The sequence below is a fragment of the Paralichthys olivaceus genome, chromosome 9, assembly GCF_024713975.1.
Source record: "Paralichthys olivaceus isolate ysfri-2021 chromosome 9, ASM2471397v2, whole genome shotgun sequence".
Lineage (NCBI taxonomy): Eukaryota > Metazoa > Chordata > Actinopteri > Pleuronectiformes > Paralichthyidae > Paralichthys > Paralichthys olivaceus.
The window spans coordinates 7,174,680-7,200,854 of NC_091101.1; the positions used below are offsets into that span (position 1 = coordinate 7,174,680).

At 42.0% G+C, this 26,175-nt stretch overlaps 1 protein-coding gene across 2 annotated transcripts; it reads left to right on the forward strand.

Annotated features, from left to right (window-relative positions):
- The first annotated feature begins 205 nt into the window (after positions 1 to 205).
- myot (myotilin) lies at positions 206 to 25,943 on the forward strand. 2 transcript variants are annotated; one of them, XM_069532090.1, is made up of 18 exons: positions 206 to 385; positions 6,203 to 6,253; positions 6,368 to 6,539; positions 6,732 to 6,794; positions 6,989 to 7,130; positions 7,519 to 7,542; positions 8,237 to 8,356; positions 8,485 to 8,686; positions 15,145 to 15,367; positions 15,943 to 16,961; positions 17,213 to 17,363; positions 17,616 to 17,717; positions 18,452 to 18,489; positions 19,327 to 19,465; positions 19,664 to 19,871; positions 20,075 to 20,240; positions 20,791 to 20,924; positions 23,709 to 25,943. In XM_069532090.1, the coding sequence occupies exons 2-18, from the start codon at positions 6,246 to 6,248 to the stop codon at positions 23,849 to 23,851; spliced, it is 3,054 nt and encodes a 1,017-aa protein (XP_069388191.1). In that variant the 5' UTR covers positions 206 to 385; positions 6,203 to 6,245; the 3' UTR covers positions 23,852 to 25,943. The 2 variants fall into 2 exon arrangements, with proteins under 2 accessions (XP_069388191.1, XP_069388192.1); XM_069532091.1 differs by lacking the exon at positions 17,616 to 17,717 and having other exon boundaries at positions 207 to 385.
- Positions 25,944 to 26,175: the final 232 nt, after the last annotated feature.

The window sequence follows — 26,175 nt, forward strand, 5'->3', positions numbered from 1 at the left end:
AAGGATTCTTTTCACTTGCAACTCTGCCCTGCAGTGCTGCTCGTCACTGTTGACACTTTACTCCGCTCTAAATTTGCCCCCTCAGTACCCCACCACCAGCCTCAGATTCCCCCAACCCCATTCCACCACCACAACCCCCCTAAACATACACACACACACACACACACACACACACACACACACACATCTGCCCCTGTCTGTGTGTTTGTGTGTAAATCAGTGTGTCAGCTCAACCAGAGCAGGGAGCGTCCGGCAGTGAAGCCATGACTGGCAGCCACAGAGTCACACAGCAGTTTTGCTTTTAGCTTTTGGATCATTCCCGTTGGATCAGTACATCTGCCGCCATTGTTGTTGTATGTGATCCTGCTGGGAAAAGAGCGGACAGGTAAGGAAGGGGAAGATTTGATAGGAAGCACTGTGTTAAAAGGTGTAGCCCGGCAGGCCTCTGTCACGTGGCTTCATCTGCACTTTGATTTTAACTACTCGATACAATTGTATCGTGAAGGAGTCTGTCACTCATCAGCACTTATCAGTACAATGTTTATGTGCAGTGTGGAAATTCAATAGGGAAGGGTTCAAGAGTGTCAGGGCTTATAGTTCTGTGCTCTTGGTTTTGATTGGTAGATAATCAAATGCTGTAATTCAGTTGGTCAAGGGCCACAAGATTCCTGATACTGCTTGTTATTGATACTGCAGCCAGTGCTAGATGAGTCGGCTGTCAGAACGAAGTCGACAGCTAAGATGATCAGTCTGGAGGGAAATCTATCTATCTATCTGTATATCTGTGTGTGTGTGTGTGTGTGTGTGTGTGTGTGTGTGTGTGTGTGTACTGTCCACATCAGAGCTGCAAACTGTTGCTGAACTGGATGAAAAATCTGTTACATCCGTTTGGTAAGGATGTAAATGAAAAGTGTCAGTTATATATGTGCCTGTTTGACACTGTCTTTAACCGCTGAGCTCTGTGGTTGGCGGACAGAGAGATCAGGTGACTGAGTCCGGGCTAAATCGGTCCTTCAAGCAGACAAGTTGAGGAGGTGGGAGAATTGGAGAGGTGGAGGGTTAAGAGGTTTTTGAGAATGATGCAAGTGAGAAGTTGATGTGCAGCAAAGTTTGCATAGGTGATAAAGCTATGTCATTACCATGATTAGTATCCATAACAAATGAAGAGTGACACATCCCGTCCAATAATGTCCTTTCCTCAGAGGTACTGCAGTGGCCTGTCTCCTCCCCTTTAACCCCCTTTTCCTCTGGTTAAAAAAATCCAACAACACCCACTAACACCGGCTTTGTCTGTAATATTACTGGATACAACCAACATTCAGTCACAGGTCAAATGACTCGGCAGCAGAAACAGGTTTTTATTGGCTCCGATCGTCAGTGATGACTTTGGGAGGAGCTCCTCAGCTTTTGGTGCGTCTGTTATTTCGACCAGGATGCAATAGGGGGGGAAATTGAAAACTCTTCTACTGGCAATGGGAAAGTAGTCAATTGCCTTTTTTGGTCGATTTACCCACATTTAAAAACCTGCTCATTGTGTTGTAAAAGAGGAATCAGAGACCATGTGTTGTACAAGGATACCAAAGCTAACGCTACGAGAATGGAGTTACATAAGACCATAGTTTGTCTTTAAACACAATTTCTTCAGTCTGATAATGAACCTGATCATTAATGTCATGATGTAGAGACATGCCAAACAATTTATGTAATACATTTAATAAGAAAAGTGATATTAATATGCCATTAATATGCTGGAAACTAAATTGTATATCAACAGTTTGAACACACGTGCAGAATCTTCAAGTTAGGTTTAAGTACAGAAATAAATCTGAAACCCAAAATGGGATCTCTTCAGTGATGGCACCACCTCCTCATCAGTCAAATGTTTTTGTTGAGCTTTTCTTTCAGTGAAGTTCTTGTTCCACCCATAACTAGTTGTATACTAGTACTAATACACAAGTTAACAAGACAACCGTCCACAACTTAACACAACTTATATGGTGTCTTGGTGATTAATAATTTTATCTTAAAAGAAAATGTAAGTCAATTGGCATTCCTACCCTATTGTTTTTGTCATTTTGCTTCTCAGTGATGTATGTGTCTGTATAGAGAGTGTGTTTAGCTCACACACCGGCAAAGTTTCACACTCAGCATGTGTGTGTGTGAATCGTTCTTGTCCTTTTGACTCTTGTTTAGCCTACAAGTCAAAGTCCACTGGCTGATGTTATTGCTCCACAGATTTGGATGTCAATCACAGGAGAGCCCACAGTTTATGCAATGATTGCCTGCCAGTAGATTTCAACACATCCAGCTCTACTGCCACAATGTGCCACTGCTGCGCTAAATCTGTCCCCAGCTCAGACCTGCTGGGGGTTCGGAGGCGTCACTGTGTTGCATGCAGGGCTGGAATTACACAGTGGGTGGTTTGTTTATATTTAACAAGGTGGATTGTGGATAGGTGTTACCAGAAGGTTGGAGGTTCGATCCCAGGCTTTGGGCAAGATATTGAATATTGAACCCCCAAACTGCCTCTGATGACTGTGCTGACAATGTATGAGTGGTGTGATTAAAAACTGTGAGACATATTGATAAATAACGTGTGAAACATACCTCCCAGAATACCCTGCAGGTGGGTACGTTTGGAGCTATTTGTGGTGTAGTAAACTTGCATTATGATCCAGAAGCAGCCTGCAGCTCCACACATGACTTGAGGTCACCAGTGTTGTTTATTGGGTGCAGTGAACCCAGTTTGGTCGCCAGTGGTAGCACCTCCTCCAGGGAGGTTGCGTTTTCTGATTGCAGGAGTCACAAAAACTACTGAACCCATTTTCTTGAAGTTTAGGAATCCAGGAATGTTTTTATCACTTTCATTTACATTGCTAGTAGGGTGTTCATGATACTAGAATTTCAAACTCGATACCTGGAAAAATACTCGATACTTGCTACCATTTTCAATACCACAGGGTAAAAAGTGGCAAACACTTAAGAGGCATACGTTTTTTTTTAATAAAGATTAGAACAATACAGGCAAATAACATCGATATCACAGTTTATGTCAAGTTGCTGGTTGACCTTTCTCAGCTTCAATCTGAGAGAAACATTTTGTTGGCTGTGGCCGAGGGGAAGGGCAGTCATCCACTAACCAGAAGTTTGGCAGTTCAATCCTGTTCTTCCACATCTGCATGCCAAAGCCTTGGCAAGATAATGAACACCAAACTGCCCCTCTTAAAAAAAGGGCTGTCCAAAGATGCACATCGGTCTTAAAGATGCTTCGCCAAGTTTGTTGTGCTACTCGACTACGTTGCCAGCATTTTGTCACTTTGTTAACTTATCAACATTCTTAGCCTTTCCCTGGTCATTTTCCTTGTATGCAAAATACTTCCATACCGCACTTTGGCTTTTTCATTTTCAACTAAAACTGGTTGCAAAGGCCCTTCAGCAGCAGCACTTGTCATGTTAAGTTAGGCTACACCAGCTCAGTGAACGTCAACTAGCGTTCATGTGTTCAGCCAATGAGGGGAGGGGCTGTGTGCCTGCCTGTCGGTAGCTGTGTTTTGTGAAGTTTTGTGTCACCTGGAGGAGGCGAAGTCGCACTGTTAGTATCGATACAAATCTGTATCTCTATTTAATCAGATACAAATGTTTAGTATCAATTAGTATCTGAGTATGGATTTTTTTTTTTTTTTAAATCAATATGTGGGGGACTGATATCTATGATTCATCTGTAGTTACCTTCCGTCAGGGGCGGATATAGTGTCCCCCTGGCCCCAGTTGAAATCAGATTGGCCCCTGAAGTACCCCTGTGCTGTCAGTAGTCTTAAAAAATAAAAAAAACAAATCTCTACCTTACAATACTCATAATAAACATGACAATTTGTATGCATTGTGCTTAAACAAGTACAGATTTTTGAAATGTATTCAATGATTTGTGGCTTTGCTCAAAGCCATAGAGCTTATGTGTCGTGTGTGAACCCATCTTTATCCTTACTAATACTTCCTGCATGTCTCTATCCTCTGTATTGCTTGCCAGGTAACAGATTAGTTGCACTCTGTGAATACTGTTATAAATCCTCTGGTTATGTAACACAGAGACAATTGATATGAAGGGTTCAGCAGCAGCAGCTGTTGTTGTATTAACAATGAGACACACACACACACACACACACACACCTGTCAGCAGCGATTATCTGAGGGGAAAACTGGATGAACACATGGATGATGTATATGTTGCAGCTATTTTTACTTAAGCTGCAACATTTTGTGTTTGTTAGTACAAGTGCTATATGTTCTTCTATAGACAGACGGAGAGACACCAGACAACTCAGAAAAGAGACGTTTGGAGTGAAAATGAATTTTACCCCACTCTGCTTGTCTGTATTTGTCTTGTTAATGGAGACAGTGAGATTTGTCTCTGGTCAGAGAGTCAGTGCTGTGCTCAGGAGGCAGGAGAGTTTTATTTAGCCTGGAAACTTGAACCTCGACCTCCTCTGTCAGCTCCTTCTCTGGGCCCAGGACAGAGCACCACACCACAGGGCTGTAAAACCATGAAAGTCTCCGTTCACTGGAGGCCTCTTAGTAGCCTGGCACATAGGAAGTGATGCATTTATTGTCCTAGCTGTGACAGAGCTTATAGGAACACACAGCATGCGACAGTGTCACAGGAGGGATCCTATGGAAATTCCATTTGAATGGTTTGTATCTGAAGATTGAGCCAGCTGTCGCTGCTGTGTGTGGAGCAGAGCGAGCAGGGACAAGGAGTTAATGAGGTTCAGTTTCTGTCACATGTTGCAACGTCAGACATGACAAATATACGACAGAACACAAGGTTAAATGGGGAAAAATTGGATGTGGGTGTGTTCATGAAAAAAAACTTGCCTTGATACCAGTTAACAATTTTTTTACTTTCTGACCACATACTATTGTTTGTGTCCTGAACACCGACTTTATGTTACATGGAACTTTTATTTTAATTCATTTTGTATTTGTTGTCTTTGTATGTCCATGTTAAAATGAATCTGTTTTTCAGCTTGTTTTGAATATTTGAATTAAGTGTATATAGTTTATGAAAGAATCATATCAACCTTCTGGTGTCCCCTCTGAAGAACATGTTGCCATGTGTTTACTCTAAAAAGGATTTCCTCTGGAATAACACCGAATCATTTTCTTAGACTTTGTCTGTTCAGCAACATTTAAGAAGGAACAGACTGGAAGCAGCCACACCTGCCCTATTTGTATTTCTTCATAAAGAACCCTAGCCTAGTTGAGAAAATATAAAATGCATTTTAAAAAAATTATTAAAAGTGTATCACATTTTGAAAATCAATACAAATTCAATCAACAGCAAGAAACAATAACAGATTATTCATTATTATTATTATAGATTATTATTCATTATTCATTCGCTTTTATTGGAGCGACTCAGGGAGACCTTCACATTCAATCAGCACATCTTCCTCTCCAAGTGTTTGGTGAAGTCAATGGCTGCAGACCACAGGACAGACTCTTCTGTGCTTTTTGGATCATCTCTGTCCTGGAGAGCAAACTGATTCTGTGCTAGTTTTCAGTTTAAACAGACAGGGACGGCTTGTATTTAACATTAACTCCTGTCTCACTGCAGATCATATGCTACATCTCTTTTGTTTATCATTGTTTACTCTTCGGAGGCTGCCATGTTTTTTACAGTAGTCCAGACTGAACAAACTAAACACCTTTTGAGTTTTTATGACAACTCAAGCTGCCACAGGTTATTTTTCATGTTTGGAAGGAGATGGGGAGGTGAGGGGTGTTCAGCTGCAACATGTAACTTCTCCACTATATGTCACTAAATTCTACACACTGACCCTTTAAATATGCTTCTAACCTGTACATGTCACATCTGTCTCTTACTCCCAACAATCTGTCACTACACACACACACTGCTGGTTCAACACTTTATGCATCCTAGTATGGATTTTAATTCAATTCTGTTAAATTGTATTTCTATAGTGCCGAATCATAATATGCATTATCTCAAGGCACTTTACATAGAAGGTCAAGATCTTAAACTTGTACTGACCATGCACACTCTCAAGACCTTACTTATTATTCATGTGGTGATTCATGCTCAGACTTGTGTGTCCACAGTAACAAGTGTCTGCAGCACTGTGATAGAAGCTGTGGTTGGAGTGAGTGTGAGATGTTTGATGCTCTGCTCCTGTCTTTATAGAGTCAAGCAAACCTCAGTCACTGCCTCCTGGAACGCCTGAAACATGGCACAGTAAGTTTGACTGCGCACAAACACACACACACACACACACATTGACAAGCACAAACACGAACTGATATAATCCTTTCATTGTTGGTTTTTACTGCCTTGTGTGTGCCTGTGTAGCGTCCAGAGGGTGCAGAAGAAGACCAGCACCATGTCTCTGACCATCTCCTCCTCCTCTGCATCTTCTTCACGAGAGCTCCTCCACTGCTCCTCGGGCTCCTCCTCTTCCTCCAGCCTCCTGGCTCAGAGACACTCCAGCCTGGTGCAGCCGCTGTGTGTCAGCCCTCAAATGGTAGGTGCTTCTTATCATGGTAAATCAGCTCATTTGACAGACATGCAAATGTGCAATATATAATGTAAATATGTTATTAACATTTGTGACTTGTTTCTCTATAATGTTGCAGATGCACGACTACACAAATAACTAAAGACATAAAGTGATTGTTAAGCTAATTAATTAAATAAGAAAATTCTCTATATCCAGACTCAGAGTCCCATCTACAATCAACCGTATTCAGGGACTGGAGTGGCTCCTACATTTGTTAAGGTAAAATATCTGAATTATCTTTACAAATATATATATATATATATATATATATATATATATAAAGAGAGAGCAAAAGAGAGATTCTATATGAATCTATTCTAATTCGTCCTTTTCTTCTTCTAATCTGTATCCTTGTCTGTTCACTCATCATCATCATCATCATCATCATCATCGTCGTCATCTTTGGTGCCTAGTGTCTGCATGATGTGTCCACAGTGAAGGGCCAGCTGGTGGTCCTGGAGTGCAGACTGAGGGGAACTCCACCTCTGCAGGTCATGTGGTACAGAGAGGATGAAAAAATACTGGACTCAGATGATTTTAGGATTCTACGCAAGAGTAAGTTTGTGTTTATGAGTTGAGTCATTCATTTGACTTCAAAAAGATATTTGGAGGTCTACAGTCCCTCACCCTGACTACAGTGAAGTTTGGTAGCATCTGTAGGGGCTGGAGTTTATGGTCAACACTGGGTGAGATCAGAGACATTGTTTTAAACATCCAAGTACTTCAGTATTAAACTGAAGACGATGCCTAATTAAGCATAATTATGATTTCCATGAAAGTAAAACACATTCATCTCACCTCAATAATATACACTACACATTTCTGTAATGTCACATGCATTACAACTTGGATTCACAGTAGATCTGTTCAATTATAAGAGCAGAATGTAAAACTGTGTTTTCACTGCAGCAGAATTAACTTTGGTTTCTCTTTGTTCTTCCAGAAGCCAGTTCTGCATCAGTGCCAGGTGAGGGCAGAATAATGATTTCATACTAATGACTTTAAAGAGGTGGTTCCCAATATGGTTCTCCTTCATCCATCCATTATCTGTACCTCTTCCTTTGAGGGTCATTAGGGAGCTGGAGCTGATCCCAGCTGGCATTGGATGAGAGGTGGGGGTTAACCCTAACCCATCCTGGACAGATCACCAGTGTAAAAAAATGACTGCCCACAACCTACGTCTAGACTTAAACCATGAATAATGATGAACGTGGGATATTGTTTCATTTTAAGGGGCCAGAAGCTAAAGAGGACTGGAACAACTTGATGAAATAAGAAGATGGTTTTGGAACACCTTTTGATTTTTACCTCAGTGAGCTAGCGGCTCCATGTGGACACAAGAGAGAAACACATCTTGGGAATATGTTGTCACAGAAGATTTGGAAACAGCTACTGATTTGTTTCAGGGAAAAAGTGACAGAATAAACATCAGTTAATCTCACAGATCCCTGGTCACTGAGTTCATAACTTGTATTTTGTTGCCTTGTGTGCCACGAACCATCAAAAGCCTTGAAGACACTGGATGTGCGTGCGGGTGCGTGTGTGTGCGCGCGGGTGCGTGTGTGTGCCTGTTTGTGCATGTGTTTGTGTCCGCCCGCCCGTCCATCCGTCCGTCCTTCATTATGTGTTGAGTGTTAATGCTCTGGTGTTGACCTCTGCAGAGGAGCTGTGCACACTGGTGATCACTGAGGCATTTCCAGAAGACTCAGGCCTGTTTAAATGTGTGGCCCACAACTCTTTTGGAACCGACTCCTGCTCAGCAGTACTGGAAGTTTTTAATGGTGAGATGTGCTCATCCATGTTCATATACAGTAGAAGAAGCTCGCCTGTAAGACTTTACCATCATGAAGTAAAATGAAAATGATCAGTCTTGTTTTTAGCGGTATCTCATCACCTCCCTTCCATGCAGACCTAGAGGAGCAGCTGGAGGTCGAGGCCATTCGTCAGCAGGAAGCAGTTTCTCTCCAACAGGAAAACGAGGCCGTGTTCCAACAGGACATGTCCACCAGACTGGGCAGCAACGACTTCCCTTCTCCACTGCCTGACTCTATGAACCTGCCCCCTCCTGAGTGGCCCGACAGCCCTTTAGAAGATAACATGCCTGCTGCGGAGTAAGTATGACGGCACACACACACACACACACACACACACACACAGACGTCACTCTCAGTATCTTTAAATATTATATGGCACTGACCTCAGTGTTATGCACAAATCCATTATTTCAAACCAGTGATGATAATATTTATTTTACGGTGCAGTTCATTGTATATGTAGATGCTTAGAGTAAAGTGCAGTACTCATACTTTGAGTTAATACAAACAAACAATAAGTAAATCAATAAAACAGTCACATGTATTCTTGCACTCATTGCTCTCATACAGGAATGACCCCTGACCCCTGTCATTAGTTTTCTTCACTTGCCACACAGTTGTTTTTTTTTACATCTTGCAGTGTTGTGATAAAGACAATGTCAGTAACTAAAATGTTTAATTACAATTATGATTTAACTGTTGCAACTGTAAAGGATGCACTGTTTATGTTTTTAGTTTATGAAAGACTATATTTATTTATTCATTGACTCATTCATGACATCACTCATTTAGTCATTTTCATTATTACAACCTTTTATTTCCTTTGTTCAGGATTGAAACGTTTTTTATTAAATTAACTAATTACAACATTGTAGTTCTTCTTTGTATCCAGACGAGGTCGCTGTTGTATGATTCTGGTCTAGAACAAGCTCATTTTCAAGTTCACCTCTTTCTATTTATTTTTACCGACACTTACTTAATGAGATCAAATGAGAACAAAATATAATTAGAATCCAAGGTTAAGTGCAACTATTACTAAAATAACTAAGTACAGCTTTAGAACATTTATTGGTATTAAAATTAATTGAATGGATGAAAACTGTACTACTGAGCCCCAAAAGATTTTTCTTAGCTTTGTGTGCAAGTTAATATCTTGTGCACACGTGATGATTTTTGAAAAATCCATATGCATCTCTAACGACTTCCGAAGCACACAGCCACGCAGCAAGTTCTATTTTTACTTTGAAATATCATACCTACTAATTCCACAAATATCTGTCTACCTAACAGCAGTTAAGTAAATCATTCTTACTTATATATAAACCAAACATGTGAAGACTAGTAAAGCAAAATCAGTTTCACTCTATGAAAAACATTGACCCTAAAATATCCACTGTAGATAAACCAGGTAGGATGAACACAACGTGTTTTAACTTCACTCTGCACCATAGACTGTTTAAAGCTCTGCACATAAACACTAAATAAACACCCATAACAACAACAATAATAATGATACTTATAATAATATCTAGAATAAACTGAAGCAGTGCGCTGACGACGCTGAGCCAATCGGCTGGGTCCGCGCGCTCACATCCCGTGGCGCTCTCGTGCGAGCGCGCGCGCTGTTACCTGTGGCGCTGCAGGCTCGCGCCCCTCTCGGAGTGGGGTCGCTCCTCGTGCAGGGAGTCAGTGTGAGGAGGGGGACGCGCCGCTGACACCTCCGACGAGGTAAGAGGAGATTCTGCCGGGCTCTCTGCAAGTGACGCGTTTAACCCCGCTCTCTACCAGCGTTTCACCCGAATACTTTTCAGTATGTAACAGTTCAACTCGTCCTTACTAGTTTATATCATGGGAACTTAATATGCGCTGTCCTCCTTAAAAGGTCAAACTATGTTTAGAGCACTTGGAAAGTGGACTTTGGTCTATTTTGGGGGTTAGTTCTGTCTGCATGGTTGTATTTCAAACAGCCTGCTCATAGTTCAAAGTAAGACTGGTTCAAAGTTGACTTTACAAACTCTGTTGTGTTTGTAAAATACAAATACATGTTTGTTCCATTTGTCTGTGGCTGTGAATTCCCGGTGTGGTTGTAACTTGAGTGTGAGGAGACACTGACTGGAGCTGCTTCAAGGGTCCACCACCAGAAATGGGTCTGTATTGTGCTGCTGCTGCTGCATGAGCTGAAGCTGAGTGGTCATCAGCTCATGTGTTACTGCCTGTCGTAGAAAATAATAATTTTATGGCAGTGTTTGGTTTTCACAGATGCTTCCAAATAGATGTGATGATGATGCATTCACATGCAGTCATAGAGAATGGAAACAATCAGATTCAAGCGTGTGGATACATTATTGTTTTGCAGTTTTTCGGACATTGCTCCGGCAAAACATTCCCTGTCTGTGACAAACACTGATGTTTGCTAATTAAACAGCAAAATCCCATCAGATGGAAAATACCACAGGTGTGTGCACAGGTGCTACTTCAACAACTCTCAGCTTTTGTGTCTTCTGTGTTTTATTGTTCACGTCCGTAAGTTTGACTGGACACTTCGGTTTAGATTCAGATCCAGATCCAGTGAGGGTTTAATGGTGTGAAATATGTCTGAGTGTAAAGTGTCCGCTCTATATCAGTGTGGAGGACCATGATCTCATCTGTAATGTGAACTGCAGACATGGCGTCTGTGTCCTTCAGAAAGCCCCCTCATCCTCAGAGCTGCACACAACAGCAGTTGTTGTCAAACTGTTGGCAGCAGTCTGGCTTTTAAGGTCATGTCGAGGTTCTCTGACCAACTCGAGGTTTAACTGATTATGTTATGATGAGGGACATGTGGTGATTGTGCTGCGCTGAGCTTTCTCCTCTCAATAATAAACAGTCTCTGATAGATGACGACACTGTGACCTTATTATGGCTGCGTAAAGATTCAGCTGTTGAAATCTTTTTTCATCAGTTGTTTTTTTTATTGTTGGTGTAAACTCTTAACCCTTTCCACTTAATTTAGTAGTCATCGCCCACTGTCACCAAAAACACTGTATGAATAATGTACTGTATCTCACTGTAATGTTGGAAGAGTTTAGGATCCATCAGAAACCATTTTTTTCTGCTTCTAGATTCTGATAAGTGTCCATGTTTCTGTCCCTCTGTTGTCATCGGTCAGAGGACTTACAGCTTAATGTACTGCTACCCACAATACCATGCGTGGGTGCCTGCATGCACGGGCATGTCAAAAGGGTTGGGTCACCAGTATAGTGTCTGCACCTGCCAGCTGATGTCCGAATTCCAAGACTAATATAGCTTTGCCCACTTAATCTCACAACACAGAGAGACGAATGCCCTGGCAGCAATAATTCACACACATTACTGTCTCATAGTTACATTTAAAGCTACTGCAGCACATGTAATAGTCATGGATGAGTTTTTTGGAGGATACCAATGTTAGCATGTTGCATTAGTATGTTCGCTGTCGACCCTTTCAGGAGGAGAGAAGATGAGGAACGGTTGACTTTTAGTTGGTAACATTAGTCCCTGCAGTGTGCATATTGTGCATGCTTGTCTCTGTCTGCCTTGGCTTACCGGCACAGTTCACTGGAGCCATTGTTAATGTTGTTATCTCCACCTGTGCTGGTGCTGCTCCGTCAATCCAAAATATCTGTGTTAGAGCTCAGTCAGGATAATACCAGCCAATATTAGCTCACTACAGATATATCAGTATTGGCCTTGGCAGCGTATATATACAAGTTGATTAGTAATGAGAGATGTCAGTATAGAAACAGCAGAAAGATGTGTAGGGTTATGTAGAACAACATAATCAACTAGAATGGCACGCACGCAGTAGAGCACATAACTCCGCCAAGGCCCGACAGTCCCATTAAGTTCAATCAAGCCGCACCAAATTTCACTCACAGATATCAGTCCTCTAGATGTGCCTGAGTTTTTTCATCAAGATTCCTGAATTGTTCCCTAGAAAATCAGTGAAAATGTTTTTTAAAAACTTCCTGTCACACAATGTTAAAGAAAGTGATAAAAAAAAAATGGATTTGGCCCCTGATCTAGAGCCTCACCAAAATTGAATGGGTTCTTCCCTGACTGATTCTGCATCCCTCCACCAAGTATGCGGTAATCCATCAAGTAGTTTTTGCATAATCTTGGTAACATACAAATCAACCAATAAGCCATCAGAAAAGGGTAAAAACATAACCTCCTTGGTAATAATAATCATAATATAATTTTCATCTAGTTCAGTATAGAAAAGTCCTACTTCTACTTTTCATACTTGTTTTTTGTGAGGTAATAAATCTGAATCTTGAACGGGTCATTACAGGTCTCACTTTAAATGAATGAATGTTCCAATGCACAAAATCTTGATTACACCACATAACATACCTGGATAATCTGGAAAAAGAGTGATCAGTTTGGTTGTTGATGTCCTTTAGCCTTGGTGTGGTTTCTAAAAGCATTTAGACATTCACACATCAGCTCAAAGGTTAGACTGTGTTTCCTTGAGGTGGCGTCAGCAGTATGATCAGTCAGTGGTCATATATCAGAGGTGTTTGTATGATTGAAAAAAAAAAAAAACTGCCTTGGGTTTGTGCCCTCAGGAGAAATACAGAAAAACAATGGGTATGTGTAATTGAGTGTGTGAGAGAGAGTGAAGAGACAGTCATTACACTCCTGCGTAGCCCCAACGACGTGGTAGTCATGGGAACAGAATTTTTTTCTAGCAGAAAAGAGGAGGACGAGCTAGGCTTGTTATTACAGACACGAAACTACTGGAATGAGATCTGTAACTCTCATTAGACAAGTCTCACTTGTGCCATGCAGCCACACTGGAATCAATCTGCAGTCATGTTTTCATCACTTGGGCCCTGATGGTAAATATCTGAGTCAGTCATGGTACTCAATGAATCGCCCTCTGGAACCGTGACTAACAGTATAGAGCTGGTGCAGACTCAGCTCTGGGGGAATGCGGGGGCAACATGGCGACCACTGTTTGTTATGTCGACAGCAACTGTTGGTCTGCTCCACTTTTCTTCCCTTTCTGTTCATACTATAGTTTTCTCCAGCTGGATGTTTACACTCCTCTTCTAAGGAGAAACTGCTTAAACCAATAGTTCATCATTACGTCTGCTACGTTTGTTTGTTGGTTGGTGCAGCTTGATTGAATTGAAGGGGACTTGGTGAGGTTCTACTGAGTGCCATCCTAGACATCACTTTAAAATGTGTGTCACAATACCAGGACTCTGAGTTTCACATGATACCTGCCCAGGTGTCTCAACACCACGAGCCTGTTCTCATTGTCAGTTTCCAATCCAATCTGACCAAATAGAAATGTAGCAAATGTGTTGATTCGAGTGCAAACATCCACCAAGGTTTCTGTTCTGTTCAGTCTACTCTAGTGCACTGCTGCCATGTGTGTGGGGGGGTTGAGCTCCATCACATCAAGTGCCAGACTTGTGTTTAGTATCACACCGGTCGAGGCAGATGACCGCCCACATTGAGCCTGGTTCTAGAGGTTTTCCCTGTTAATGAGGGAGTTTTTCCTCCACAGTCACCAAAGTGCTGCTCATTGTTGGAACTGTTGACTTTCTCTATATTAATAAGATTTTAAGGTCTTGACCTTCTATGTAAAGTGCCTAGAGCATTGAATTGAATTGAATATAAGGGCAAGATAAAAGATAAAAAATATTCAAATCAGTTGATATCGATTACAATTATGATAAATGTCACACTTAATTTTATTTTAGGTTTGACTGACTTTTGCTCCTGAGTGAGGATTGTGATTTATCGTTATGAGCATAGAATGAAAATCACTTGATAAATAACAAAACAGCTTATTTAGAACATTTATAACATAAATAATTGGACTATTATAAATAATTGAGTGAAAGTCATCAAGCTTGTACATGGGATGCAGTAATCTGATGTATACTTTACTTGACTTTGTAGCAGATATCATGTTTTAAACAGCATATAAGATTAACTATAAGATTTACAAAGACTCCTCCTTGGTGGAGGTCTGCGCTCTAAAAGATGCACATGACCATTACCAGTACTGAGTCGAATGATCGAAACAGGAGTTTTTGATCTGCATGTTCATTGGATGAATGTTTGAGATTTAGGAGCTTGCAGTCAACTGGAACTTTAGGTTTCCAGTGTGAATGTTGTGCTGGCCCATAGAGATATTTGCCACATTGGTGAGTTCGCTGAAGATAAAAGGACAAATGAAGCATTTTTTGCCCTTCACAGGAAACGCAGATGGCCAAATACATTTACTTAATAAATTGCATGTTTGACCTACTTTTGACACCGTGGTGTAATTATATTATCTGTCTGTCGGAGAGATGCTCTGGCTCCCTTGGTCTGCGTAGCTTCTAAACAACTTACAGACAAGCTTTGTGGCACCTGTGGCCTGACTGTTAAACAAGGCCGTTTTGTGCATCTGCTCTGTCCATACTTTTATCAGCAGCCATACCTTGTATTCATCCCTGACGCGTCTAGGAAAAACCACTTGAATTAAAAACAGTGTCATTCTTAATTTGTGTCTGAGGCTCTTAGATTACTGGTATTATTTCCATGTGTAGCTGACTTTATAGGTTTCTGAACGGCATGGAGATCTGAGGATTGTGGAAAGAACCTGTGTGGGGGACTTTCATGATGGCTTTTTATGTTGCTCACCCATCAGTCTCCCTCTTCACTTCCTTTCCTGGAACCTGTATCTTTTATAAATACATTCAAACCTAATATGTCTGTGCGTTTCTTGTCAGTTTTCCAGCACCTCAGCCGTCCAGCCACTCCTCTGAAAGACCCTTCAGTCGCGGCGAGGAAGAGTTCAGTGCCTTGAGTTCAGAAGGCCAAAGGTCACCAGAGGTCATCATCCGAGCCTGTACCCCCAGCCCCCCCCTGCCACCCTCACCACCACCACCAGCTCAAGTCAAGGACAAAGCTCAGACACCCAAGCTGTTCAGCCCAAGCAAGCTCAGTTTCACTGTATGAACATTTCTCACTCTACGTTTTGTCTTGTCTGAGAGGTTTTTTATGAGTTGTTGCTGCCATCATACGTAACAACTGTCTTTGTGTGTTATGTTCAAACGCTTGAATGGAAAAGACTTAAGATTTACTATAGGCAGTATAAAAAGATGGATGATGCGTCTCTACTTCCTGTTGTGCAAAAATGAGGCTAAAATGGATAGGGTTGCTGCCTTCTTCTGCTTTTGACGTCATTTTGGGCCAATGTCTGCCAAATAGTGATCATGATTTGGATTAGAGGTGTAAAGGTCCTGTCATAGGCTCTCTGCAAATTGCAAGTCAGTCTCAGCAGTAAGTCATGACACTTGAACATACATCAGTTTGATTAGAACGTTTTATGAACTTTTTACTTTAAATCCATGTCCATAGACATACTTATGTGTCTATTGAAGTTCATTAACGTAGAGTTCTTCTTGTTATTAGTAGACAAGAACAAACATCTTCCAACACTGATGCTCTTAACTTCTCCATGAATATTACTTTTGCTGTGTTGTGTCTGAGTTTTCATAACTTTGTGTCACGTCTCTCTCTCCCAGTCCTCCCAGTCAGGAGGAGACAACATGAACCTGTCAGATCTGCCGACCTTCAAGCCGAGCACCTTCCCTCCGAGTGCCTTCAACTATGAGCGGCCGAGGCATTTCATTCAGTCGCAGCCGGCCTTCCAGGCACCCAGCTATGAGAGTGTGCTAAGGGAGGCTCAGGAGAACCAGAATAACTCCCAACAGAACCATAACAGCTCCCAGAATAGTCTCGGTGTCACAGAGACACAGAGTCAAGCAACAATCAAGTCATCACAAAGTCAATCAGTGACAAAGTCCTTGGCACAGACCCAGTCCCAGTTTCAGTCTCTCAGCCTCAGTCAGAACCAGTCCCAGTTTCAGTCTCTAAGCCTTAGTCAGAACCAGAACCAGTCCACCGCCCAGACACAGATTCAGACCCAGGCCAATGGGATGGGCAAGTCCTCTCCCTCGTCCTCCAGCCTCAGCTCTCCCATTTCCACCCCGGCCTCCTCCACTGTGCCTCCATTTTCCTCCACCGCCCCACTGCTCAGTCCCTCCGCTACCACCCCCTCGTCCTCTGCTGCTTCCTCGCCTTTCCCAGCCTTCTCCTCATCCTCTCTCCCCCGCACGACCATGCGCTCCACCATCACCCTCACCCCCAGTGTCCCTAGTGCCACCGGCTTAGGCAGTGCCACCCTGCCAGCCAACCAAGATATCATGTCAGCACCCGCTGCCTACCTCTGCTCTGTGCTGCCCTCCCCGTCCTCCTCCTCCCCTTTCTCCTCATCCAAACTGTCTCCCAACTCCAACCTTCCTTTCCCCTCCATCTCCCCCTCCCGCTCCCCCCTGTCCCCCTCTAGCCCTTTGCTCCCCATGAGGATCTCTTCCTCACCTTCCCTCATCTCTCAGCAGCCTCCCCCAGTGTCCCCATCCCTCCCCCGCTCACCGCTCTCTCCCTCCTCCTCCCTTCAACAACCCAACACTCCCAACAGTCAGAACAGAGTCCCACCTGCTGTGGTCTCTCTACCCGCCAGCTACAAGGGGACGCCTAACATGTGAGTCACAGGATACATCAGTTTGATACGCACAGATTAAGAATATTTTTACTTCATTTCTTGATAGTGGGAGAAAGTTGAGATACACCATCCATCTTTATATTCAATACAGTAAAATACAATAAAAACATGAAGCAAGCATAGAGGTCACTTTAAAATACTCACTGCTGTGTCCAAAGTGAATGCATTTAATTCTACTTTGCTTCATCTTCTCTTTCTCCCTCTGTTTATTGTGTGTCACTATCATACAGCCTCCCCAAGCCCATTCTGAAGAAGACTATAGCTCCTCGGCCTTCTTCTTCTCGTTCCACAGATGAAGACATCCAGGGCTCTAAAGACGCCCTCATCCAGGATCTGGAGAAGAAGCTGCGCTCAAAGGAGTCCAGGAGGAGAAATAGCCAGGTGTGTTTCTCCTCTGTGTGTGTGTGCGTGTGTGTGTGTGTGTGTGTGTGTGTGTGTGTGTGTGTGTGTGTGTGTGTGTGTGTGTGTGTCCTGCTAGGTATGTTTGCACATATACACTTATCCCATTTGCATTTACTGCAGTCTGTGTCTGTTTGAACATAACATAGTAGTTTACCAAAACACATCACAGCACACTTTCTATGTGTGTGTGACAAATTCCAATTCAACAGCATAAAGCTTCATTTTTGACAGAAACTGTCCTATGAGGAGCGTATGGCTCGTAGGCTGCTGGGTCCAGACAACGCCACCTACATGTTTGACCAAGACAATCTTTCAGACTCACAACTCGACCAGGTACGACATCAAACTTTCATGTTGTCATTGGACATCGTAATAATCACAACAGTCCTACTCATGGTGTGTTTCAGATTCTACTGATGTGTGTTGCAGTGCTGACCGTAGTGGACAGAGATTTATGTTGGCTCTTGTCCAAAAGCCATTAGCTTCACTTTGCTGTTAAGTAAAGCCTACACATTATTACAGTCATTTGGGTTTGAATGGCTGCACAGGGAGACTGGTTCCACTCAGGGCCTCTTGTTGGGCTCCAGAGCCAAATCTGAAAAAGCCCGACAGTAAATCCAGTAGCCACTGTGAGCTGTCTTGTGTGTGTGTGTGTGTGTGTGTGTGTGTGTGTGTGTGTGTGTGTGTGTGTGTGTGTGTGTGTGTGTGTGTGTGTGTGTGTGTGTGCAGAATTGTGATGTCCAAAAGCACCTCTTGCAGGGCTTTGTGCTATCTATTCTCTCTGTCTTTCATACTCATGCACACACAACACCAATACACAACACATGCAAGTACACACTCAGGGACACACACACATGTCCTCTCAAGCCAACACGGTTTGTCAGCAGCTATTTCCAGCCTGTTTTCTGAGAATGAGCCCCTTTCACTGGTGACAACAGGAGTATTGTGTCAGAACACTCACACATACACACACACACTCTCCTTGAATTTGTCAACCTGTTTACCAGTATGGATATTTTCAAAAGTTCTAACCTATAATTCCTCTGTTGATCTGTTTTCTGTAACAGCCAGAATCACCAGAAGGAAGACACACAGGTGGATTATGGTAAATACAATTTATGCATACATTTTGCTGATATTTATTTATAAAGTTTGCACTCAACATTACAATCTTGAAAATAGGATTTCCTCTTCAGAATGGTTGTATTTATCCCATCTATGCTGCTGTAAAACTACATTTAAAAATAGCTCATGAATACCAGCTTGTGACCATGTGACACAGCTGAACCTTGAGCTGCTCTGTGCAGTCCCTAACCCTTACATTACAGAATAGAATAACATATTACAATCCAGTTTTTTTAATTAAAGAACCTTCTAATTGGCAGTGATGTGTTCACATACAGTATATCCAAGTTGCCCTCTTAAAACACAAATATACTGTATGTTACTATTTTCTGGGTAAAGTTGTTTTTTTTACCGATGCCAGTTTGCTGCATCAAGGAAGGAGATGCAGCAAAGTGAAACTAAATTGTCTGATCGGATTTGTAGACTGAGGTGAGAACCACCAGTTGAATTATTAAACATTTTGCAACACAACATTATTTTTATGGTATTCAAAGCATTGGAAGTATTTGCAAGTATTTATCTATCCAGGAATCTAGAGAGGTATTCATCAAAATCCTAGTGTCCTATAAATGAACCTATCTCTCAGGAGAGATACATGATAGTGACTCAAGCTCCTCATACAGCAGCAGATCTGTCAGAGGACAGGAACAGAACAGTTAATGCCTGTGTGTGTGTGTGTGTGTGTGTGTGTGTGTGTGTGTGTGTGTGTGTGTGTGTGTGTGTTTGTGTATGCAGAAGCTAGTGGACTGTAAAATTCAGTTATTGAAAGTGAGGTGAAGTGTGGTTATAAATAAATAATCTTTCTCTCCCCCTACAGGGGGAGGCACCACTCAGGGACAGATGAGAGGGGAAATGAGGGGTCAGACATCCAGGAGAAATGTTATGCTCCTCGCTTCCTACAGATTCCCCCAGACCTCACTGTGGAGGAGGGACGCTTCTGTAGGATTGACTTCAAGGTGAATCACACACATACACACACAGTAACACCAGGGTCCTAACAGTTCCAGCTTTATTAATACACTTGTGTCTGTATTGCTTCAAGGTCGGGGCGTTATGTATATACTGTATCTCACTCAATAAATAGGTGTGATAGTGGTGTGGTCAAGTTAAGGATAAATAAAGTGAAAATAAAAAAACCTCGCTCCTCTCTTCAGGTCGGAGGCCTCCCTACACCAGATGTCTGCTGGTACTTGGACGGCAAAGCCATTCGTCCAGACGACTACCATAAGATGTTGGTGTGTGAGAAGGGGATGCACTCATTCATCATAGAGATTGTCACAGTGCACCATGCTGGTGTGTATGAGTGCGTTGCCAGGAACCGAGCTGGGGAGAGCAGGTTTACCATGAGGCTCGACGTCATAGGTAAAGTTAGAAGTGCTAGATTTAGGCTGAAATTAGTTTTTATGTAGAATTTCAGCCTGATGCAGCTTAACAGTCTTATTGGTTGAACCTAATTATACCTACAGTTCCTTGGGAAGGTTTTTGTTGGAATCATGTTCAATTTTCTGTGGTTGATGAATGTGAGCTGCACTGATGAGTTCAGTCAACCTCCTCTGCTCTCTCAGCCCAGGAAGTTCTCCGTCCTCCCACCTTTGTGCAGAAGATGTTGAACTCTCGAGCTCTAGAGGGCGACACTGTTAGGTTAGAGTGTAAAGTGGACGCTTCCCCTCCTCCACAGCTTTTCTGGAAGAAAGATAAAGACATGCTGCGCATTGACCCCAACAGAATGAGGTGGGTGTTTGTAAATGTCCTACTTGATAAATCAAAATCTGGTAAATCATCTAATAAACACGTTTTGTTTGAAGGAATGTTAAGAACTATTTACTTGTTGTTGTTATTGATGAAAAGACTGTCTAACATAAATGGAGAAGTATGTCAATATTTAAGTATTATACAAATAGTATGCAGTTATAGTAGTATTGCCAGTAATAATAGTATATGTGAGTTGGCATATTGTATATCCAAGTATTCTAGTTGTAAACATAATCCATGATCAGCTGCCAACAGGATCCATGATTAGGATTTGTGGTGTCGGTCTTAATTCAAGATTTTCTCGAACTTCAAATCACCATCAACTTTTCACAAAAACAACACAGACTAGTCCTCATGATTAAACATATACAATCATATCAAACAATTAGTGGAGGGCCTCATTTAATCACTGATTCACCATTTAATGACTCCTGTTAAGTGTGTTTGTGTTTTTGGTCGGGTTTCTGCCTGTATTCTGACACTGAGCGCAGTGTGTGAATCAAGTGCTAACATTTTAATTTTGTCTCAGTTTGTACCAGGACGGTTCAGGACGGCAGTGCTTGTTGATAGAGAGGTTGCTGAAGTCTGATGCCGGGTGGTACACGCTCTCCGCCATTAATGAAGCTGGCATGTCCACATGCAACGCTAGGCTGGATGTAGGCAGTAAGTCCACTGTGTGTTCATGCAAATTGGCCATAAAGGGCCCGTCTCAGCTATCTCTTCTACGAGATAGCCTGGTAGTTACCATAGCAGCCCTGGCTGTAAAATCAAACAACAGATGGAGAGTGCTGTATGCTCAATGCTGCGCTGAATCCACCTCCACACTCTGGAACAAGCGGAAACTTGATATATATCAATATGAGGCATCGACCTGTTCAGCTTACCTAAAGTATACTGCATGATCACCAAGCCAGAGTGAAAGGTATAGAGGAAGTCAACCGGTGAGTGAAAATACAACACGGCTATTGGGTTTCTGCTCGATCACATATCACACCAGCTGCTGTGTGGAGATGGAGCTGAGTGAGAGGCACAGAAAAGTGCCTGACCCTCTGTTACACCTGAGCTGCACTGCTCAGCTGAGCAGCAAAGCTGAAAGTGAGTTAAGAGTTTAGATTACAATCCTATAGCTGAACAGGACCTCACAAGAGAGAGGCTCCTCGGCTGCCATAGGTTTAGAGTGTACATATCAACTTGTGGCTTATGTATCTTGTATAGCCATTTTTACTGGCAGAGGATGTCCATACAATTGGGTGTTAACTTTCTCCGTAGGTTACTTTTCACACATGAACAACGCAGCAGGAGAATCTCAGACCTGTTCACAACAAAATACACATTTCCAGTGTTCAGAGGAAGGGTGGTGCAGCAGACAGAGTTAGGGCGAAATGTATAAGCACCACTGAAGGGATCACATGTTTTTGTTTATAGTGCATCGTCAAACCTCAAGTCTTAACATCTTTGTTGGTTTCTTCTGTGTGTGACACTAGTTTTCCATCCTGAGATATTTGTATTCCTTTTGTTTTATTTTTCATTTTAGCATCTGTCACATGTTGGAAGCACCATCAACTATCCCACATGCTCACAGTGAATCCTCCGGAGGATCTCCTGTTGTTTTATTACGTGGGCACATTCACACATTCTCTGTTTTTACTAAGGGGCTGGCAGGAGAGACTCAGGAGAAAGTCTGGAGCCTCTCACTCGATCATTTGCGTTCTAATAAACACCCCCTCTTGAAAATGTCAGAGTTCAGTGCATGTCTGAAAGCAGCTAATGTGAGAGTCACAGTTAGTGAACTTTCTTCAATCATCAGCGGAATTTGCAGTGAGTTAATTTCCACATTGTTGTGAGTGTGCATGAATTACAGTGTAATGCTAAAACAAAAGCTAAATGAAGGTATTACACATTTAATAATCATTTGACTAATACAAGTGTGTGTTTTGGCTCACTGTTAAACACCTTAACACCTTGTCTGAATATTCTTACAAATCTGCTTTTCTGTATAGCTGCTTTCAGACATGCCCTGATCTCCAGATAATCTCCTGACATTCTGCAGAAGGGCTGTATGTGAAAATGCACAGTTTCTCGGACCAGCCCACTCGTACAAACTCTGAATGAGCCGATGTGAAGAGCAGGATTCATCACAAGCGAGTGGATGTGTTGTTGTTTCTAAGAGCAGATGCCAGTGTTGATGTGCTGAGGAGAAAATAATGTGATCTCTGCAGTGGAATAAATATAAACATCCTGCCTCTGTCTGCTGCGTCGCCCCTCACCTGAACACTCCACAGACTCCATAGACTTCTGTTTTGTTGTAAACGTGTCTGAGCGGAGAATCTCCTGCTGCGTTCTACATATGTGAATGGCAAAGAAAGTCCAAACCCAATAATACGGACATCCTCTGGATTTCAAGTCTGAAAACTGCTTATTCATTTATTTCATTTCTCATTTGCAGCTCAAATTTTACTGTCTGTTACATTTACAGGGACTTGGATCCCTTTGATATCCTACAGTGGACCTCTTTGACACTTTTGGTCTATTCTGTGAAAGGTGTTTGTCAGACAACATGCTGTCCATTTTGAGTCTATGCGACAAAAGTACTGATATTTGATTATAGTCTGCACATGTGCAAGAATCAGGGGGCTGCACACAGATGGGACTGACCTTTAGAGAAAACAGTGACGATCATACACGTACATGTTTGTATCAAGGAACACTGATACGCCTTAAAGATCAGACACACACATTCATCCTGTTAAACACTCACCGTCCCACTGTACCCGCTGCTACACTAAATCCATCAGTGAATGAAACAAAGAAATAGTTGTTTGTTCAAAGAAAGAAGGTGAAACATGGAGAACTGTGCAGCCATTGTTCAACACAACTGTGTGTTGGTTACTTATCTGACCGGGCCGTCCTGTGCTGTGACGTGCAGTCCATAGGAGTTATTTTCAGACACCTCACCTCACATGAGAAGAATGTTCAGCATGAGTCCAACCACCAGTCAAATCTGCTGCTGCTGTTGGTAGTGACACCAGTAGTGCCGTACAGTGTCAATTCTTTATATGAATAATCGTGGAACATGCAGGTCTGTAAAAACTGATTGAAAAGCAGATTCTCTCTCCTGCTGCCGGAGATTACTCAGTGCTGTCGCTTCAGTATAGACACAATTTCATGTGAGTGTAAAATCACTCATACATGATTCTGATTTGTTTACATTAGCTATTCAAAACAACTGTAGGTATAACTAAAATATATTTCTAAAACTTGCTTTAAATCCAATAATCTTTGAGGAAGAAAATTAAAGATGAGTTAGCTGATACGGCCGTTACATTACAACATATGTGTTTTTGATCATTATGAACACTTTCGAATCATTGTTATCCCAACAAATTGCATAACAAACAAAAATACTATTGTCGAATGTCACCGCTCCTTTTCCTGTTCCCCTCCCAGCTCGCACAGCCCCAGCCATCAAAACAGCGCCCCCTGCCTCAAAGACCCTGAAGCTGCTGTCCTCTCTGAGCCACGTGCCTGTGCTGACTGTGGAGAGCCCCGCCCAGCACACCGCCCCGCTGTACGAGAGTGAAGAGCTGTAGGCCACACCATCACATCCTCCTTTAGCCATCATCTCCAAAGTGTAACACTGGGCCAGAGTCTGTGATAACTGTAATGTCCCCGCAGAGACAGTTCTGAGTTTGAAGCTGGTAGCATCGCAGCAGACGAGGACATGTCTCAGAGTACTTTGGAGGCCAATCCAGATAAGGTTGAATAAATGCAACTAAACAAGCAACACTGAGGTTGATGTACAAGGCAGATAAGCTTCATCCCATATTCAATACGAAGCCACACCTGTGAAAGGCAATAGCTGTAATGCAGTATTAGAGGATTCTTCACTATTATTAGAAAATGTATATCTTGGTCTTGCTAACAAGCTCGCAACAAATCATCCTTGAACTGTCACAGGTTTAGTAAAAGTTCCGAAATGGCCTTTTAGGTATCTACCATGAGAGAAAATGGTGGTCAAATGCCCTGTTAGTAAAAGTAACACTCCTCATATTTTCCATCTGGTGCTGTTAGTTACTCCTGAGCCCACTCCGGCTGTTTCAACATCTTTCTAGTTGAGGCTCATGTTTGATACATGCCTGTAAGCCACTCTATTCTGCACACCTGTCCCTTTTTCCTCATATGCCTGTCCTGTCTGCTCCCAGTAAAACAGTCAAGCTGCTGGATGGATCAGTAGACGTAGATGAGATGAGGCAGAGTCATCCCTGCTGCTAAATTCATCCCAGCAGCCGACCACAATATAGCAACATAATATCCCATGTGGTCTAGAGAACATTTTACCAATAGAAAACCGATGACAGGGAATCTCCAGCAGCACACGTTACATTATGACTTGTGTTGGACTCTTGTGTACTTGATGAGTAAGCACCGTTCATTTGAATAATTGTGCATTATCTTGAAATACAGTGTCTAGCTTTGTTCTTTGGTCTGTACAAGACCCACAATCCAACACTGCCAACATCGATCACTGCACTTTAATCATGACAACTGTCAGTGTCTCATCCAGCATTTGCCCTCATTTTCTTTAGCTTAGTGTTGTAAAGGGGTATATTCATGTTTGAGCATGTGTCTGAATTACAGCTGCTGTTGCCTTTCATCTTATTTTGTGTTTCCCTGTTGTTGTAAGAGAGATTAGATGGTGGTCACTACTCAGATTCTCCGCTGTGATATAAATTCAGCCTAATATGTGTATTTAAAGTTGGTCTCTAATATACAGTGTATGTGAATGAAGCTATTTATTTGAGCTTAAGTAATTATTTATCAGTATTTGAACTTTGAGTTGTCCCTCTCTTGCAAAGGCCTGCAGCCAGAGATGCACATTATCAACGAGTTGGACAAAGAGCTAGAGGCTGTCATTACTGTACCCAGCGTCCATGACTGAACACAAAACCAGATCTGCACACTCAAATCTGAAATATTGAGTGAAGTTTACATTTTATCACATCTGCAGTGCAGATAAAACATTAACCCAGGAGAAGAGCAGTTTTTCTCTTTTAATGCATGTTTGCATCATAATGTTCAGTTGAAAAATGGAGTTTCAATCAGAATATTTTGCCGGCCTGTGTCCAGTTTTGCTGAACTCAATCAAGAGGCTCATGCAAGATGACATTTCACAAAAAGGCTCATTTTGCCTGCTTACCTCAGGGCTGCTTGTTATCATTGCTAGCCAGCAGGTCATTTCACCAAGACCACACATTTTTGTCTGGATCTGCATGCAAACCAAAAATCTGGCATTCAACCCTGTGTGGTCAGACCTTAGTGCAGGAATTTCTTTTTAGAGCAAGACATACAAATTTTTATGTCTGGGTCACAAGAGATTAAATGTACCTGCTGCTCTTTTTACAATATAAACTCATGTATTTGGACTGGATTCATACAGTTAAATTGAAAATGTCATTTACTGAGATGAAATGCATTATTTCTACAGTTTTTCGTGGGTGTTTAGATCAAACAGGGTTAAACATTGGATGTATTTAAAGCACCAGCATAGTTTGGTAAGTTAGGCCCTTTCAGTTGACAGTTTGACGCAGGTAGAAGTGTGTAACTCTCCTCAAGTATATGTTTGTTGTGTAAGAACCTCTGCACATCACCGGATGAATGAGGAATAAAGTCTGTGTGACCTTGGCTTTGTCTCCAGCTAAATATGTTTTATACTATGGCAGGTCACAAAAACGTAATCAGTCAGACACAAGAATGTCATAGTATAGGTAAAAAAGTAAATAGTATATGAAATCAAGACACTGTATAGTAAGACATACAAATGTTATGTGGTATAGTGATGATAAAAATGTCATAGTATAGTTAGTCATAAAATGTCATCCTACAGTAAATCATAGTAAAATTGTTATTGTATAGT

Bases quoted from the DNA above. Each gene is read 5' to 3' on its own strand.
- myot (XM_069532090.1), top strand. The intron at 17,364-17,615 runs GTGTGTTTCTCC...CATTTTTGACAG, and splicing joins CCAGGAGGAGAAATAGCCAG to AAACTGTCCTATGAGGAGCG. The intron at 19,466-19,663 runs GTGAATCACACA...TCCTCTCTTCAG, and splicing joins TCTGTAGGATTGACTTCAAG to GTCGGAGGCCTCCCTACACC.